The sequence below is a fragment of the Abrus precatorius genome, unplaced genomic scaffold, assembly GCF_003935025.1.
Source record: "Abrus precatorius isolate BTA unplaced genomic scaffold, Abrus_2018 Scaffold153, whole genome shotgun sequence".
Taxonomy (NCBI): domain Eukaryota; kingdom Viridiplantae; phylum Streptophyta; class Magnoliopsida; order Fabales; family Fabaceae; genus Abrus; species Abrus precatorius.
Window position 1 is genome coordinate 533,974 of NW_020874351.1, and position 14,357 is coordinate 548,330.

A 14,357-nucleotide genomic window follows, 5' to 3' on the forward strand; every position below is an offset into this window, starting at 1 on the left:
TTATTTTTATATATTTTAAAATCAAATCTAAAAGTTGACGTTGATAACACAGTAAACTATAGCATCAGCAGCAGCAGCAGCACTCAGATACTAAAATAGAGATCCAATGTGCTTAATTTCTTGAGGTGGATAAAATGGAATCAAACTAAGAATATTATTATTATTGTGTGTATGTCTACAGCTGGTGATTCTTATTGGGGACAGAGGAGGTACTTGAATTTCAATTCTGTTTTTTTCTTCAGCCAATTGGCAATTGTATCTTTTGTTCTGTTCTTTCTCCAAATTGGGATGACGAAGATGACTTTTTTGGCTTCGATTTCATTATAATAATCGAAGGCTTTGGTCATGATTTGGCTCTGTCGTTGATGTTCCCATGAATTAGCGAATTTGTTGGATAAACAATTGCATGCACTGAGCGCCAATTGGCTGAACATGACGCAGCAATAGGGGGGGGTTAAAAGCCAAAGGTGAAAAAACAGTGTGTTTTTCTTATTATAACAATGTATTCTAATGGCATTCCATTATTGCTTATTTACACTGTTTGGTAGATTCTTAAGGATGAGTGGGGGAAAACTATTCATCTGTTTAGTACGTCAATAACAATAGTTTACCTACTTTTCTCTCTGTTGTGAATCAATTAGCAAATTCTTTCCTTGAGAATGTATTCATTTATATTTATATTTAAAGTATATATTTATCTTTGTAATATATTTTTGGTATGAATTATAATAAATAATTATAATTTTATTTAATAAAATATTCTTTTAATTTTTTTCTTGTTTGGTAATATTAGTGAAATCAAATTAATTATAAACATAGTACTATAAAGAAAAATAAATAAATAAGTAGAATTAATTATGTTTTAATCAATTATTAAAAAGATTTGTTAACTTTAGCCTTTAATATTAAGTTTAAGCATCTAAAAATAATAAATTTTAGAGTTAATACCATAAGCATTTTTAATGTGTTTCTCCAATTAAGATTGGAGTTGCACCTCAAAATTCTATAGTAATATTCAATATAAATATTTTATCATAATAAAACTCTAATTTTAATTAGTAAAAACACAAGCAACACTTAAAAATTGCATATAAGTTTTTTTAATTTTATATAAAAATATATTCATTACATTAAAATTATACATATATAATATTTTTTTAATAAAACATTACCAGTAAACATTTTCTACAAAAATAACCCAATCTAGACATATACTAAGTCAAAGAAATTGATATTCCTTAAAAGTATGTAATGTTAAATTTAATTTTAAAATTTACATATGCATAAAAATTACTATATCCCAAGATCTTTATCTGTCACCAAGGTGAGAGGATTTATTCTTAAAAAACAAAAAGTACTTGGTCATTATCAGATTCCTAACAAATCATACTTTCCAACGTAAGATCTACAATCATGACAACACATTATTCTGCAAAAAATTCTATATCTTCCAAAATGAAATGCTTTAATATATTACTGTATCATTTTATTTCGAAAAATACCAAACTCAAGGGAAAGAAATTCGTAAAAGGACATAAGAAACCATAAAAAAAGCAACGATTGTGCTTGCATTTTATTCGTTTTACTGAGTTTCTTTAAAGGTGTTTTAAGGTTGTAATACCGTGTTGGATTCAACAACAGCTTAGTGCTTAGCACTAAGATGGTGTGAATATAAACCTACACATTATAGACTCTCTAACAATCATTAATAACATTGCTATTTGCTTTAAAAAAAACAAAGAAGGTTGTATTACAGAGGGAGATGTAACACCTCCGTGAATGCTACGAAAGTAAGGTAGGTGACCACTTTTATATTTATATACTTTCTATTCATAAAAGAAAGTTTAAACCCAGTGAAGTAACACTTACCAGCGAATTTTTCTTAAATTGTTGTCCTATTTTCTGGGGGAAAAAAAGTAAATATTTTGTTAAATGTTAATTAAATGCATAAAAATGTAAACATGCCTAACGCGCTCAAGGACTAACCGAGTACGATCCCTAGTTTGCTCAAGAAATAATTTATGGTTGGAATCCTTTTTTCCCTCTAGTGAGAACAAGTCAAAGCTATAATTAGGATTTACTTTAATATGTTACATCAACTAAAATAGCAGAACATAGTACTTAGCTAGTATTTAAAATTTAAAGGGTCGTTTTAATATTTGTTATTTTGGTAACATCTCGTGACACTTGGAAGACAAACTCAATTGTCAAATTTCAACACAAGAAGCAAGAATCTCCACGTTACCACCTATTCACCACTTCTCTTTGCGTTATAGATAAGATGCTTTTTCGCTAACACCTCAGAATAACGTGCAAGATTTTCCGTTGGTTACAATGGCAAAAGAATAAACTTTATGATAGTTACCAAAACAAAAGGAATAACTCCGTGATTATTATTACTATTAGAAAATAATGACTTTAACTTAAAATTAGCATTATTACATGCACAACTATTATTGTAAGCTTAAATGTTATGTATAAGGTTGATCGATGATTCATGGGCCCATTAATCAATTATGTGCAGGATCTTGAAGTAGTAATTTCTTGCAATTTTAACTTTTCGATATGATGCTACATATATTACAGTTTTCTTGCAAATCAGGCTGAGTCCTATAACCTTCATCCATGCAAGAGCAGAAACCCCCCTTGAAATGGTGAAATTGTTCAGCATCCCTCACAGAAATATCTCTGCGAACCTCCTTAGATATAAATTTGACAATGTTGTGACAACTTTGGCACATGTACAAATTCTTTGTTACCCAAATAGGTATGCCAGGGCCAGAATTTATGAGTCCAAAGGTAATGGCTAGTCTCTCACTATGCCCACAAAATATATCAGCCTTAGAAGCTTCCATTATGTCCATGTTACAGCTTTCTGGCCCTTCAACACCAGCTTCCTTCATCTTCCTATAAAATCTGTCCAAAAGTGCGTTTATTTCCTTTATTTGAGGGTGAAAGTTATCACCACTGAGAAAAGCATGCACTGTGCCCTTCATTTCCACCCAGCTGCATCCAGGATCAACTATTAGCCCATTTTGCCTCATCATTTTTCTTACTTCTGCAACCTTGTCCCATTTACCATTGTCAGCATAAAGATTAGAGAGAAGAATATAGTATCCAACACTTGTTGTATCATCTTGAAAGATATTTTCTGCAGCAAGTTCTCCAAGCTCAACATCATGATGGATCCTGCATGCATTTAATAAGGCTCCCCAAACTGCTGGGTCTGGTTTCATTGGCATTTTCTGGATGAATTCATACGCTTCCTCCAACTTCCCAGAACGGCCCAGTAAATCAACCACACATGCATAGTGTTTCAGATTAGGTGTGATTGAGTACTTATATTTCATGCTGTTAAAATATTCTAAGCCTTCAGCAACCATACCAGATCTGCTGCAAGCACATAATATGGAGATAAATGTAATTTCATCAGGATTAACATTTGACTCTACCATTTTCTGAAAATGCTCAGTAGCAAGTGCTCCTTTCCCACGCTCAGCATATCCTGTTAGCAAAATGTTCCATGCAGCGACATCATGATCAACTGAGAAAAATTGTTTCCATGCATATTCCATTCTTCCACACCTCACATACATGTCCAAAATTGCATTGGGCATAAAACCATCAAAACCTACTCCAGTCCTCAATGCATGGGCATGGATTTCTTTCCCACATGTCAAAGCTCCTATTCTAGCACATGCAGATAAGACACAAACTAAAGTAACAGAGTTTGGCTTTAGTCTAAGCAACATGTCCCTGAAGAAAAATAAAGCTTCGAAACACCGGTTATTGATCCTAAGACCAAGAATGATAGATGTCCAAGATATAATATTCTTCTCACGAGTAGAGTGGAAAACTTCTAAAGCCTTGTCAATGCATTTACACTTAGCATACATGTCAATGAGTGTGTTTGCAACTATCACATATGAGATAAGCCCTGTTTGCTTGGCCAGCTCATGAAGGTTCATCCCCATATCTAAATGGCATAAACAAGAACAAGCAGATAGCGCACTGGCTAAGGTGATTTCATCTGGCATGATACCTTTCGCTTCCATCATTTTATATGTGTCAAGAGCTTTCTGAGGCATCAAACTGTTTTCATAGCCTGATATCATTGCAGTCCATGACACCACATCTCTACATTCTGTTTGAGAGAAAACTTTTTCAGCTTCCTCAATGAGTCCAACAGATGAGTACATCTGAATCAACGAATTATAAACTGATGGATCTCTCCCAAACTCGGTTCTCAGAACATAACCATGAATCTCCCTTCCCAATTTCTCATCACCCAGAAGCTCACAAGCAGTGATCACGCTGGTCATGGTCATCAAATCAGGATCAACCGGATGTTCAATCATCATACAGAACAACCTCAGTCCCTCCAAACACAGTCCATTTTCAAAATACCCAGAAATCATGGCATTCCACGAAATCCTATCTCTATTAGGCATTTTATCGAACACCAACCTAGCAGTATCGACATCCCCACATTTCACATACATAGTTATCAATGCATTAACCACATCCACATCTGACTCAAACCCATGTCTCATAACATGCACGTGAATCTCCCTACCCCTCCCCAAGTTAGGCATGCCACCACAAGTCCTCAAAACACAAGGGAAAGTATAAACATCAGGCCTCACACCAACCCACAACATTCTATGATAGAGATCCAATGCCTCATCAAAGAAGCCAGCTTTAGCATACCCACCAACCAAAACATTCCAAGAGAACAAATTTCTCTCCTCCATTTTCCCAAACACATACCAAGCATCCACCAAATTCCCAAACCTCACAAACATGCTCAAAAGAGCATTCCCCAGCTTAAGGCTCAAATGGGTCATCAACTTGGAAACATAAGAGTAAACACGAGACCCTTCTTTCCTTGCTCTCTTCCACTCGCACAGCCGTAGTAAAGCAACATAAGCATCTTCTTCAACTGAAATTGGAAGGTCTTGCATGGAGTCTAAGTAGCTCATAGCACTGTCCAAATCCCCAAGAAGACATAATTGAACAATATCAGAGTTTGGGTTGTGACTGCTGAGGGAGGTGGTGGTGGTGACAGAATTTGAGACCCAAATATGTTTAACGTTTCTGAGTGGGGGATGGAGGGTGTGAACGTTGCGGGTGAAAGTGAAAGTTTTGAACTTGAAGTTGGTGGAAGTGGTTGGAAGAATGGGATGGTCACTTTGAGGATGGAGTTGGGAGGGTTTAGCAAACGCTGCCATTTGGAGTTACAGAGCAATGAGAGGGTTTATCCGTTAAAAGCAAAGAGAAGAGAACACGACAATGTCTAAGTGTGTGAGAAGGTTGAGAACAGAGTAAATAGTTCAGTTCGTGTTACCGTTTCTGTCTCTCTATCTGCCAACCATAACCATCATCTTATCCATGTTATGTTGTTTTAATTTAATGTCTTCTCATGTTTTTTCCGAACATAATGTGGTCTTATGTTTGTTTATCTATACCCTTGCTAGTAACCACGTGTTTAATTTATCGTATTTTATTAGTTTGAATAAATTTTTAATGTTCTAAAAATTGAGTTATTTATTTCAAAAATAAATGACCAGATAATAATCTAATTAATTGGTAGGTTAATAAAACTAAAAGTGGAAACTATTAAATATGTAAAGAGTGTAGACAATTATTTTACCATTAATAAAAATAATTTTTAAAATTAACACGTGTCATAACGAATACACAACTGATTACTCTCAAACACGTGTTCTTATTTTGATTCACCTGTTAAAAAAAATATCAAACCATATATCTTTTCTTTTTCTTTTTCTTTTTCTTTTTCTTTTTATCCTGCATGTGCTTAGCCAAATCTGATTAATTTACCAAGTTATAGAAGCAAGAAATTAAGAATAGCACAATATTATTTTTGTTATCCTTTTCTGTCGTATTTAATTAACTATTAGCTATGCATTACCAGTAACTACAAAAGCAAGAAAAATAGAAAAATATGGCTTTTTTTGGTCGAGAAACTGTAGCTTAACCAGGATTTTCGGTATATCAAAGCTTCATCATGGGCCTGCTTATTAAATGGACTGGGCCACTTGGAAGTTTTGTTCATTGACCCAAAAAAAAAATTTGAACAACAACACGTGGGGATTTTTTATTTTTATTTTTTTTGTTCCCTGAGTTGGTGCATGTTTATACCGCACAAAATAGACAGTCATGAACCACAATAATTGTCACTCAGTGTTCTAGTTTAATGAAAATAATTTTGAGTTTGAATCTTACTAAATACAACCATGTTAAATATTAGAAGGATAATTTTATCGTTGATGATGGTTAATTCAATTGAATTTTCAAAAACAATTTCAATAAATACACTTCAAACTTCATTCTCCTTCATAATGGCTAAATAGACAGACTCAAAATTTAAAAAACATTACAACTTGAGGCTACCATACATTCATACATACATTATTAATGAGGGCATTCCCACATCTTTATTGACTTTATTCCAAATACAATAACTGATCCTACAACAATAATTGATTTCATGCAAGTCTAATTCTACACAAACTGGATGAATTCAACTTGGTGAATGCAACAAACATGGTTTCATGACATGGATTTCCTCCACTTGTGGGGATTCCTACAACCTTTGACGTTGACCAACCTGGTTTTCATATCCGCAGGAGTGAACCCTCCATTTCCAAACCCATCATCATCTTCATGTTCCATTTTGTCCAACACAGTCACACTCTGCTCAATCTTCCCAAACCCAAATCGCTTCCACTTGAAGAAACCCTTCTTCTTCTCCACCATTCTCTCCATCTGCGCCTGCATGGCATTGCACTGGCTTTGCAACCTGTACAAGTCATCCTTCAGCTTCCTTATCTCTGACTGTTGAGCGTTTATCTCACGTTTCGAGAGACAACGTGCGGGTAAATCGAACCCTCCATTGGGGCTTCTTGTGCCACTCATCAACGACCCACTCCAATCCACGTGGCGGTTCAGTTTGTTCTGCTCTGAGAGTAGCACTTGAATCACTGCTCTCACTGGGAACCTTTCGTTTTGTGCTGCATGAAGTGATGCCTCTGCTGTTAGCTTCCGGCTATCGATTAGTCTACACAGACCCTTTCTTTCTTGCTTCGACACGTTTGGATGTGCCTATTACCCCCAAAATTAATACAATTAATTTCAATTCAATCAATGTGCCTGTCTATCAATTCTATTGAAACTCTCACAATAATCATTGTTCTTATACCAAACAATCATAAATTAATTTTTTTTAATTTTTTAATTTTATAGAAGTTAAACGACAAAATCTTTTAAATTTTATTTAATTTTTACATTAATTTTTTGTAATGAAAAATTCTCTAAAAAATTATCCAAATTAAATTTAAATTTACGAAGCTATACATATCCATTTTGTATTTATATTACACTCAACATTTATTAATTTTCAAACTATGCAAGCTACATCTAATACAAAACATTAATACAATAAGTGTACAAGTATTTGTTATTTGTATATTGCTTAATTTGTATATAGTTAGGAACAATTGTGAGGTTTCTTATGCAAGACTTGTTCTAAATTATCTTGTGGGATAAATAACTATATCATAAGTAAACTAACCAAGTTAAGATATTATATTAAAAAATTAAGTTTTTATTTAATTTACCAATAGGTTATTTATCTATGAAATAACTTAGAAGCCCATTGAAGGAATTAACTCTAGGAATCATCAACCAATTCGAAAGTGATTGAAAATAAGAAAGAAGCAAACTTTGAGATAAGTATCAATGGCTCTGTACAACCCATCATCGGTTGCTCTTGAATGGCTTGGAAGTACTCCGGCAAGAGTAACGAACTCAGCCAAACTCAAATTGGCATCCACAGCAGCTTCAGCGAGGTAGCAATCAACCAACTTGGCCACCTTAACCAAAGCAGCACCACTCTTAGCACCCTCAAGGTCCAAACTGACAAACCTCTGAACAAGCCTAGTCACCAACTCAACATCCAACAATGTCCCACAAGTGTGGCTGAAGGAGGGAATCACCAGCTCGTTCAACGATGCTTGATCTAACTGCCATGAAATGCGCTTCTCAAGCTCTTGCCTATAAGTCCCCTCAACTCCAACCATGTTGGCAGTTCTCAGAAGCCTGAGGAGGAAGTTGCATGGAATTGCATCTTTCTCGGGAGGCAAAACACCCACCAAGGTTTCCACGAAAAACCTCTTCTTCATCCATGAAGCTGTCACACTCTCAGGTGATTCCTCGAATTGGGTGAGACCCTTTTCAGCAATGTCACTTGCGGAGAGATCAGGGAGCCATTTGGAGGCATAGTGTGTGATTATGGAACCTATCAAATCTGCACGAACTCCCTTTGCCTTGATGCCAGCAAGGGTCTTCACGAAGTAATCCATGTCCAAGATGCATGCATCGTCGAACCAGCATTCTGAGGAGAATTGGGATGGAGATTTTGCTGGGAATGTTACTACTGCTTCTGTGTAGGGTTGCTTCTTCATTTCGTTGAGAAGCTCAAATAGAGTGGTGGAGGAGCAATTGGTTGGTGTAGTAGCTGTCTTGGTCATATTGCATAACAAAGTATATATGTCAAGAATAATTGATTTATTCTTTTGACCTTGTTGTGGACATGAGATTTTGTAGAGATGTTGAAGCTAGGAATGAAGAGGATGGATAAGGCTGTTAAGATATGAGAATATAGGAGTGTAGTGTAGGACCACTCATACAACTGTTTATTCTCTACATATGGCAGGCAATGTACCATTTTGCTAATATCCTCCTATGTGGAGCATACGATGAATAACATTAATTATAACACCATCAAAATTGAAAGGCACTTGGAGAGTTGAAACAGACCCTTTTGTTCTCTCTCTATCTCATGTATACGTAAGGAGTTTGGACTATCGTCTCATTTACTTTTGTTGAATACCACTACAAGGAATCCAATATGGATGGGCAAAGAAACAACAGTGGAACTTTGTTGCTTCATAAGACCATGCTGATAATACATACCTTCTTGAGTTCTTTGATTATTGGTTTAAGATGGTTGATTTGAAGGAAATGTAGATTGCACAGAATGATGGAAGCAAGAAGTGGATGGAAGAAGGCATCAAGTAGAAGGTTTAGAATGCGTCTCATCATAGATATTGGCACCCAGAGTTTTTTTAATATGATATAGCATTCAAAGAAAAATCTAGACTCTCTCCGTATATAAAAATTGTGTCCACTGGCTGAACATGAAATAACTGATCAGAAGGGTATGATTATACAGTAGAGATTCAACACCACTCATCATCTTTTTTTCAACAAAAAGTGTAAAAAGATTAGAAAGTTGGCTTCATTTTAAGGTCAAGCTACTAATGAACCTCCATAAGAACCAACAAGAATTTATAAGTTGCACTTATCACCGTTTATGAAAAAACAACTGTTGAAATTTTAGTAAATTTAAGGTATTTTGAAAGTTGAGTTTTAGAAAGAAAGAGGAGTTAGGACAAATTTTTATTTTTAATAAATAGTAACTAATTTAATAACTTTTAAAATGAAAGACATAAAATGACAGATGAATATAAATCTAATATCCCAATCTCTTTTTTTAATATATAAATTTTATATAACTAATCATTTGAGAATTAAAAAATTGCCCCCTCTTCTCTTTTCTTCAAAAGATCTCGCTGACAAACATACTCTTGAAGTTACGCATATTTTTATTAATCATGAGTAAGATGTCAATTATTAAATTACCCCCATAATGCCCACACATTCTCCTTTTACATTTTACCTTAATATAAATACAACCTCCTTAGAAATAAAAAAGGGTATACCAATGTCATGTCAAAATGGGGAAAAGAACAAAGAATCCAAAATTTGCGTATGGCACCACCACGGGGTCACATCACACCCAATCTCGTGACCATTCTTGTCGTTTTTGACGCAGACAAATAAAGCTCTGAGTAAAACGTAAACCTTGCATTTATTATATTTTGTTGGATCCAGCCCATTCATCATGGTTTTCGTTACATCAAATAAAAATATGTTCTTGTTCGTTTGTTGGGCTGTCCTTGACCCTTCTGTCTATTACTCCCACCACCAAATATACTTTTTTTTGGGCTGGCAGCGGTTAATTATCCCTTTTCCACACTCCTGAAGCCCAAAACCATCGAGAAACCCACCTGAAATTTAGCCCACAAAGTCATGATCACCCAATTACTAGAAATAGAGAAACAGAGATTTGAGATTACAAACACTGAAACGAGTTCTATCTTTCATTGGAAAACAAATGTGGTTCACCAACCTTGATAGAAACAAGTAAATAAATTCATCTTATCTATGGGGACAAAAAAATCAAGACTTGAGAAAGTAAGTAGCAAGCTTATTCTATAAGAGTTTATATGTAATAAACCTACAACAAATAGTTTCATCTATCACTCCTCTCAAAGATCTCTACTTGTTCCTTCTGCATGGCAATTTTGCACAGAAAGAAGCACATTTTTCTCTTAAATATTGCGAGGAGTTGAGGCTTCAGATGGACTACTTGAGGAGTCACCGGCTGCTGGTGACCCAGTTGCAAGAGAACCATTTCCACCCTCATTGTTCTCAGCCACCACTGGTATCTTAACAGCAGCTGCTCTTTCCATCTGTTTCTCAAGTTCTTCCTCTTTCCGCAATGCGGTGAACTGCGTATCCAAGGACTTGGCTGCTGCTAGCCATGCAGAAACAATCAGCAGAAGCACCCCTCCAAGGTATGGGGTTGAATTAGCTAGTGATCCAAAAGTTAAGATCATAAATTGCTGAATAAGGGCACCTCCAGATTTCCCCAATGGGTTGCACACAACATCAATGGCTGCCTTACCTTTAACCTATAGCAAGGAATGCAAAGCCAAGTTTAATGAAAAAAGTAGATTGATGCAGATTTGTGAAAGAACTTAGTATAGTTTAATAAATCGGATTGAAATGAAAGGCTCAAGTTAATTAATTGTAAATATGATGGACAAGGGTACAAGAATCCAAACCTTGGTGTCCTCATCCAATGGTATGTAGGCCATTTCTTTGCAGGGATCAAATAAGCTGTACTTAGCACTCTTGCTGAATATGTTCTGCAACGCACCCACATATACAGCTGCTAGTAGTGGAGTCATTCCAAACTTTGCAAGACCGGGTACAAGTGGTTCACCAAACAATATAAGAGAAAAGAAACCAACTCCAGTCAAAAGCAGGACCGTAGGTGTGATTGTGGCAGCAACGCCCCATCCATATTTGTCAAATATAAATTGGCTAACAAGCATCATGGTGAACGTGGCAATTCCAGTTGCAGTTGAGAAGTCACCCATAAATGAAGAATACTCGTTGGGGCTAGGGAACTGCAGTTAATACAGGTTTGTCAGCAAAGATGCAGAGTCAAATAGCCAGTTACAAACCACAAATAAGACAAAAGCACTATATTTGTGCATTACCTGAGCTTTAAGCTTAGACTTCCAAGTAACTTCAACGAGATTGATGCTAATTCCATAAGCAACCACTAAAGTGGCAAGATCTCTAATGTACTTTGAAGACACCAAAAACTTCAAGCTCTCCATTGTTCCCATTTTGGGCTTATCCTGTAAAAACCATAGCAAGGTAAAATGTCATTTAAGCTATTTCAAATACCAAAAAAAAACTGAACAATCAAACAACAAAAATAATTCCTCATTTATTATATTAAAAATCCATTTTTTGCAAATGAAAAAAATTTAAAAAAACATAGGCAGCGATAAAAAAAAAAGAACTGGTGTAGCTGCCTTTCAAGTGATTACCTTCTTCTTCTTGCTACGTGTGGGAAGAGGTACATAATTATTCACCCACCAGTACAAGAAACAGATTGCAAACCCCATAACTACAACTATGCTCATCATTGCTTTTAGAGAGATGGCCCAACCATCAACACCAGGACCTAAATTCTTCCTCAGATTAGAAAAGTATTTCACCGTCCGTCCAGAGAACACAAGAGCTACATTGGCCCCAAGTCCAAACAGTGGGTAGAATCGTTTTGCTTCCTCAACAGTAGTTATCTGCAGAAAAACAGAGGTATTAGATTTGCCAAGAAAAAGAAACTAATACTAGACTTATTTTACCACATCGACAGAATAAAACCATTGGAAATTGGAGAACGTAAAAATGTATCACTAACAAAACAAAGAATCTAACAATCATCATTAGTGTTTTATTGGATTCACATGGACTTCACAATTCTTGCATCAATTCTGAATTTTAACCCCGATTATTAAATCTACCATGACTATAGAAATCCATTGTCCAAAAAGAAAAAGAATGAATGACTAATTATGATAATAAAACACCCTAGGAAAAAAATTGTCTTGCAAACCTAGCCTAAAGTCATCTGACAAATACTTTGCAGTTTTCATTTAGCTTAAGAAACCAATAGATATAACACAAGGAAAAGGGAAAAACTGAGAGACGTTGGAAGATGTCATCGAGTTTAATTAATTCCATCATTCTATTCATTGACAGAGAAATCATATAAATTAATTCAGCGTCTCTTTCAAATGAAGCAGCAATCAGTATTTATAGTCCCCAGCACTCACCTTGTTGAAGGGGTAAAATGCATGTTGCAAAAAGTTAAATAATGACTCATACTTAGAACAGTATTGCTACTATATTAACAATCAAACAAAACAAAAGATTTAAAATACCTAATAATAACATGAACGCATACTCAGATTAAAAATGATACTATATAGCATGAAATAGTAAATGCAAAACACTGTAGTAACATGACCATGCTTTCAATCATCTCTTATCTCAAATCTCAAACATCAACATATGTACACTGCTAAGTCAGAACGCAAGACGTGCAATCTGAAGAAAATGAATCAAAAACAGCACACAGATAAAGACAGGGAAAAAAGAAAGTCAAACAATTAATATCTAATAATTATGATCGACAAGTGACCATATCTAAATTTCATCCACCCAGGTTCAAGCAGAATATGGAATATGTTTATGTAAAATATTAGGATATCCAACAAATCTAATCAATTCAGGATGCAAATTTTAGGATACTAGAGTTAAAATCATAACCTGACACCAACATTTACCATCATATAATCAAACAAAAAAAGCAACCAACAAAGTCACTTAATAAAATAAAATTACCTGATTAGCAAATCCCCAAAACAGCACAGAAATGACCACACTGCCCCACAATTCAGCCATAACATAGAACAAACAGAAGCTCCATATTCTCATAATAGCAAGTGGACCAAGGAACCTAGGTCCAAGGATGTTGAGAAGATTGTCTGCAAAAGCCTGAGGGTGGATATAGTTGCTGAGAGGGTACAAAACAAACCCAAACGCCCCAAAGAAAGCAATGAAAGGGAGAATAACACTATAGAAAAGAGCCTGTTTGGACAAAACATTAGCCAATTTTGTGTATAACAACATGAACCCAACAGCCATAGGAAGGTTCACCCATGTTTTGAGAAACGGAATAATCTCCGCACTGCTTCCCCTGGCCGTCACAACAAGAACATCCTTTGTATCTCTAAGAATGGTATAGTTAAAGAGGATGCAAAAGAACATAGCCCCCAAAGGGATAATCTTTTTGAGGGTTGTGATCTCAATGCCCAAAAACTTGGGATTCTCAGCCTCAGCTTCCCCAAACACAGGTTGCCCATCAGCAGCAGCAGCAGCAGCTTCAGCCCTGCAAATGAACAAATTTTTGTCCTTTGGAACAAAGGCATTAACTTTTGGCTCAAAAGCTTGGAGTTTTTGGAATCCATTGGTAGTGAGAGAAAACCCATCAAGGGCTTTGGGCTTCAGTGAGAAAAATCGGTGTTTTAAGCCGTGTGATGGGTTCAAAACCCTGTTTCTGGGATTGGTGGGAAGAGAGAGAAGCCCTTTGGTCTGAAGAACAGCCTCCATGTCTCTCTCTCTCTTAGGTTCCTCCAAGAACAACCAATGTAATCTGGTGCTTCAACACCAGAACATAAAGATAGAGATAGAGCGAGAAAGAGAGAGGCGGTGGTAGAGAGAGAGATAAGGTGGCTGTAGGTTAAAGAGAATATTGTGTACTGAAAAGGAAGAAGAAGCAAATACAAATATCTCTTACATTTATATATCAAAGAGAAGCAATCAAACCCTCCAGGGGTTGAAGAAGACAAAAATTAAAAAACAATACTTGTTAGGTAAAAATATAAGTGGGGTTTCATTTTAATAATATATATAATATTAACACGCACTATTCTTTTGTTTGGTAATAAAAATAATTTGGGTATACATTTAATAAAAGTAATTTTATTCTTTTGCAAAAAAGAATAACAGATTCGCTGCCGGATAGTTAATTTAGGTCATATATATGTTTCTGCAAAGAATTATGT

General features: G+C 35.4%; 3 protein-coding genes across 4 annotated transcripts; all 3 read right to left on the reverse strand.

Annotated features, from left to right (window-relative positions):
* Nucleotides 1-45: 45 nt before the first annotated feature.
* LOC113857098 (coleoptile phototropism protein 1-like) lies at nucleotides 46-8,597 on the reverse strand. 2 transcript variants are annotated; one of them, XR_003503178.1, is made up of 3 exons: nucleotides 7,746-8,597; nucleotides 6,420-7,125; nucleotides 46-56 (listed from the first exon to the last, which is right to left on the reverse strand). XR_003503178.1 is itself a non-coding variant. In XM_027488834.1 (2 exons), exons 1-2 carry the CDS (start codon nucleotides 8,550-8,552, stop codon nucleotides 6,574-6,576), a joined length of 1,359 nt encoding a protein of 452 aa, XP_027344635.1. In that variant the 5' UTR covers nucleotides 8,553-8,597; the 3' UTR covers nucleotides 6,349-6,573. The 2 variants fall into 2 exon arrangements, 1 of the variants encoding a protein (XP_027344635.1); XM_027488834.1 differs by lacking the exon at nucleotides 46-56 and having other exon boundaries at nucleotides 6,349-7,125.
* LOC113857096 (pentatricopeptide repeat-containing protein At1g15510, chloroplastic) lies at nucleotides 2,056-5,526 on the reverse strand. The gene has a single exon (XM_027488832.1). The coding sequence runs from the start codon at nucleotides 5,229-5,231 to the stop codon at nucleotides 2,553-2,555; it is 2,679 nt and encodes an 892-aa protein (XP_027344633.1). The 5' UTR covers nucleotides 5,232-5,526; the 3' UTR covers nucleotides 2,056-2,552.
* Nucleotides 8,598-9,582: 985 nt separating the features above from the next.
* On the reverse strand, nucleotides 9,583-14,157 carry LOC113857109 (plastidic ATP/ADP-transporter-like). Its single transcript, XM_027488849.1, has 5 exons — nucleotides 13,135-14,157; nucleotides 11,775-12,029; nucleotides 11,436-11,579; nucleotides 10,995-11,342; nucleotides 9,583-10,841 (listed from the first exon to the last, which is right to left on the reverse strand). The coding sequence occupies exons 1-5, from the start codon at nucleotides 13,900-13,902 to the stop codon at nucleotides 10,479-10,481; spliced, it is 1,878 nt and encodes a 625-aa protein (XP_027344650.1). The 5' UTR covers nucleotides 13,903-14,157; the 3' UTR covers nucleotides 9,583-10,478.
* Nucleotides 14,158-14,357: the final 200 nt, after the last annotated feature.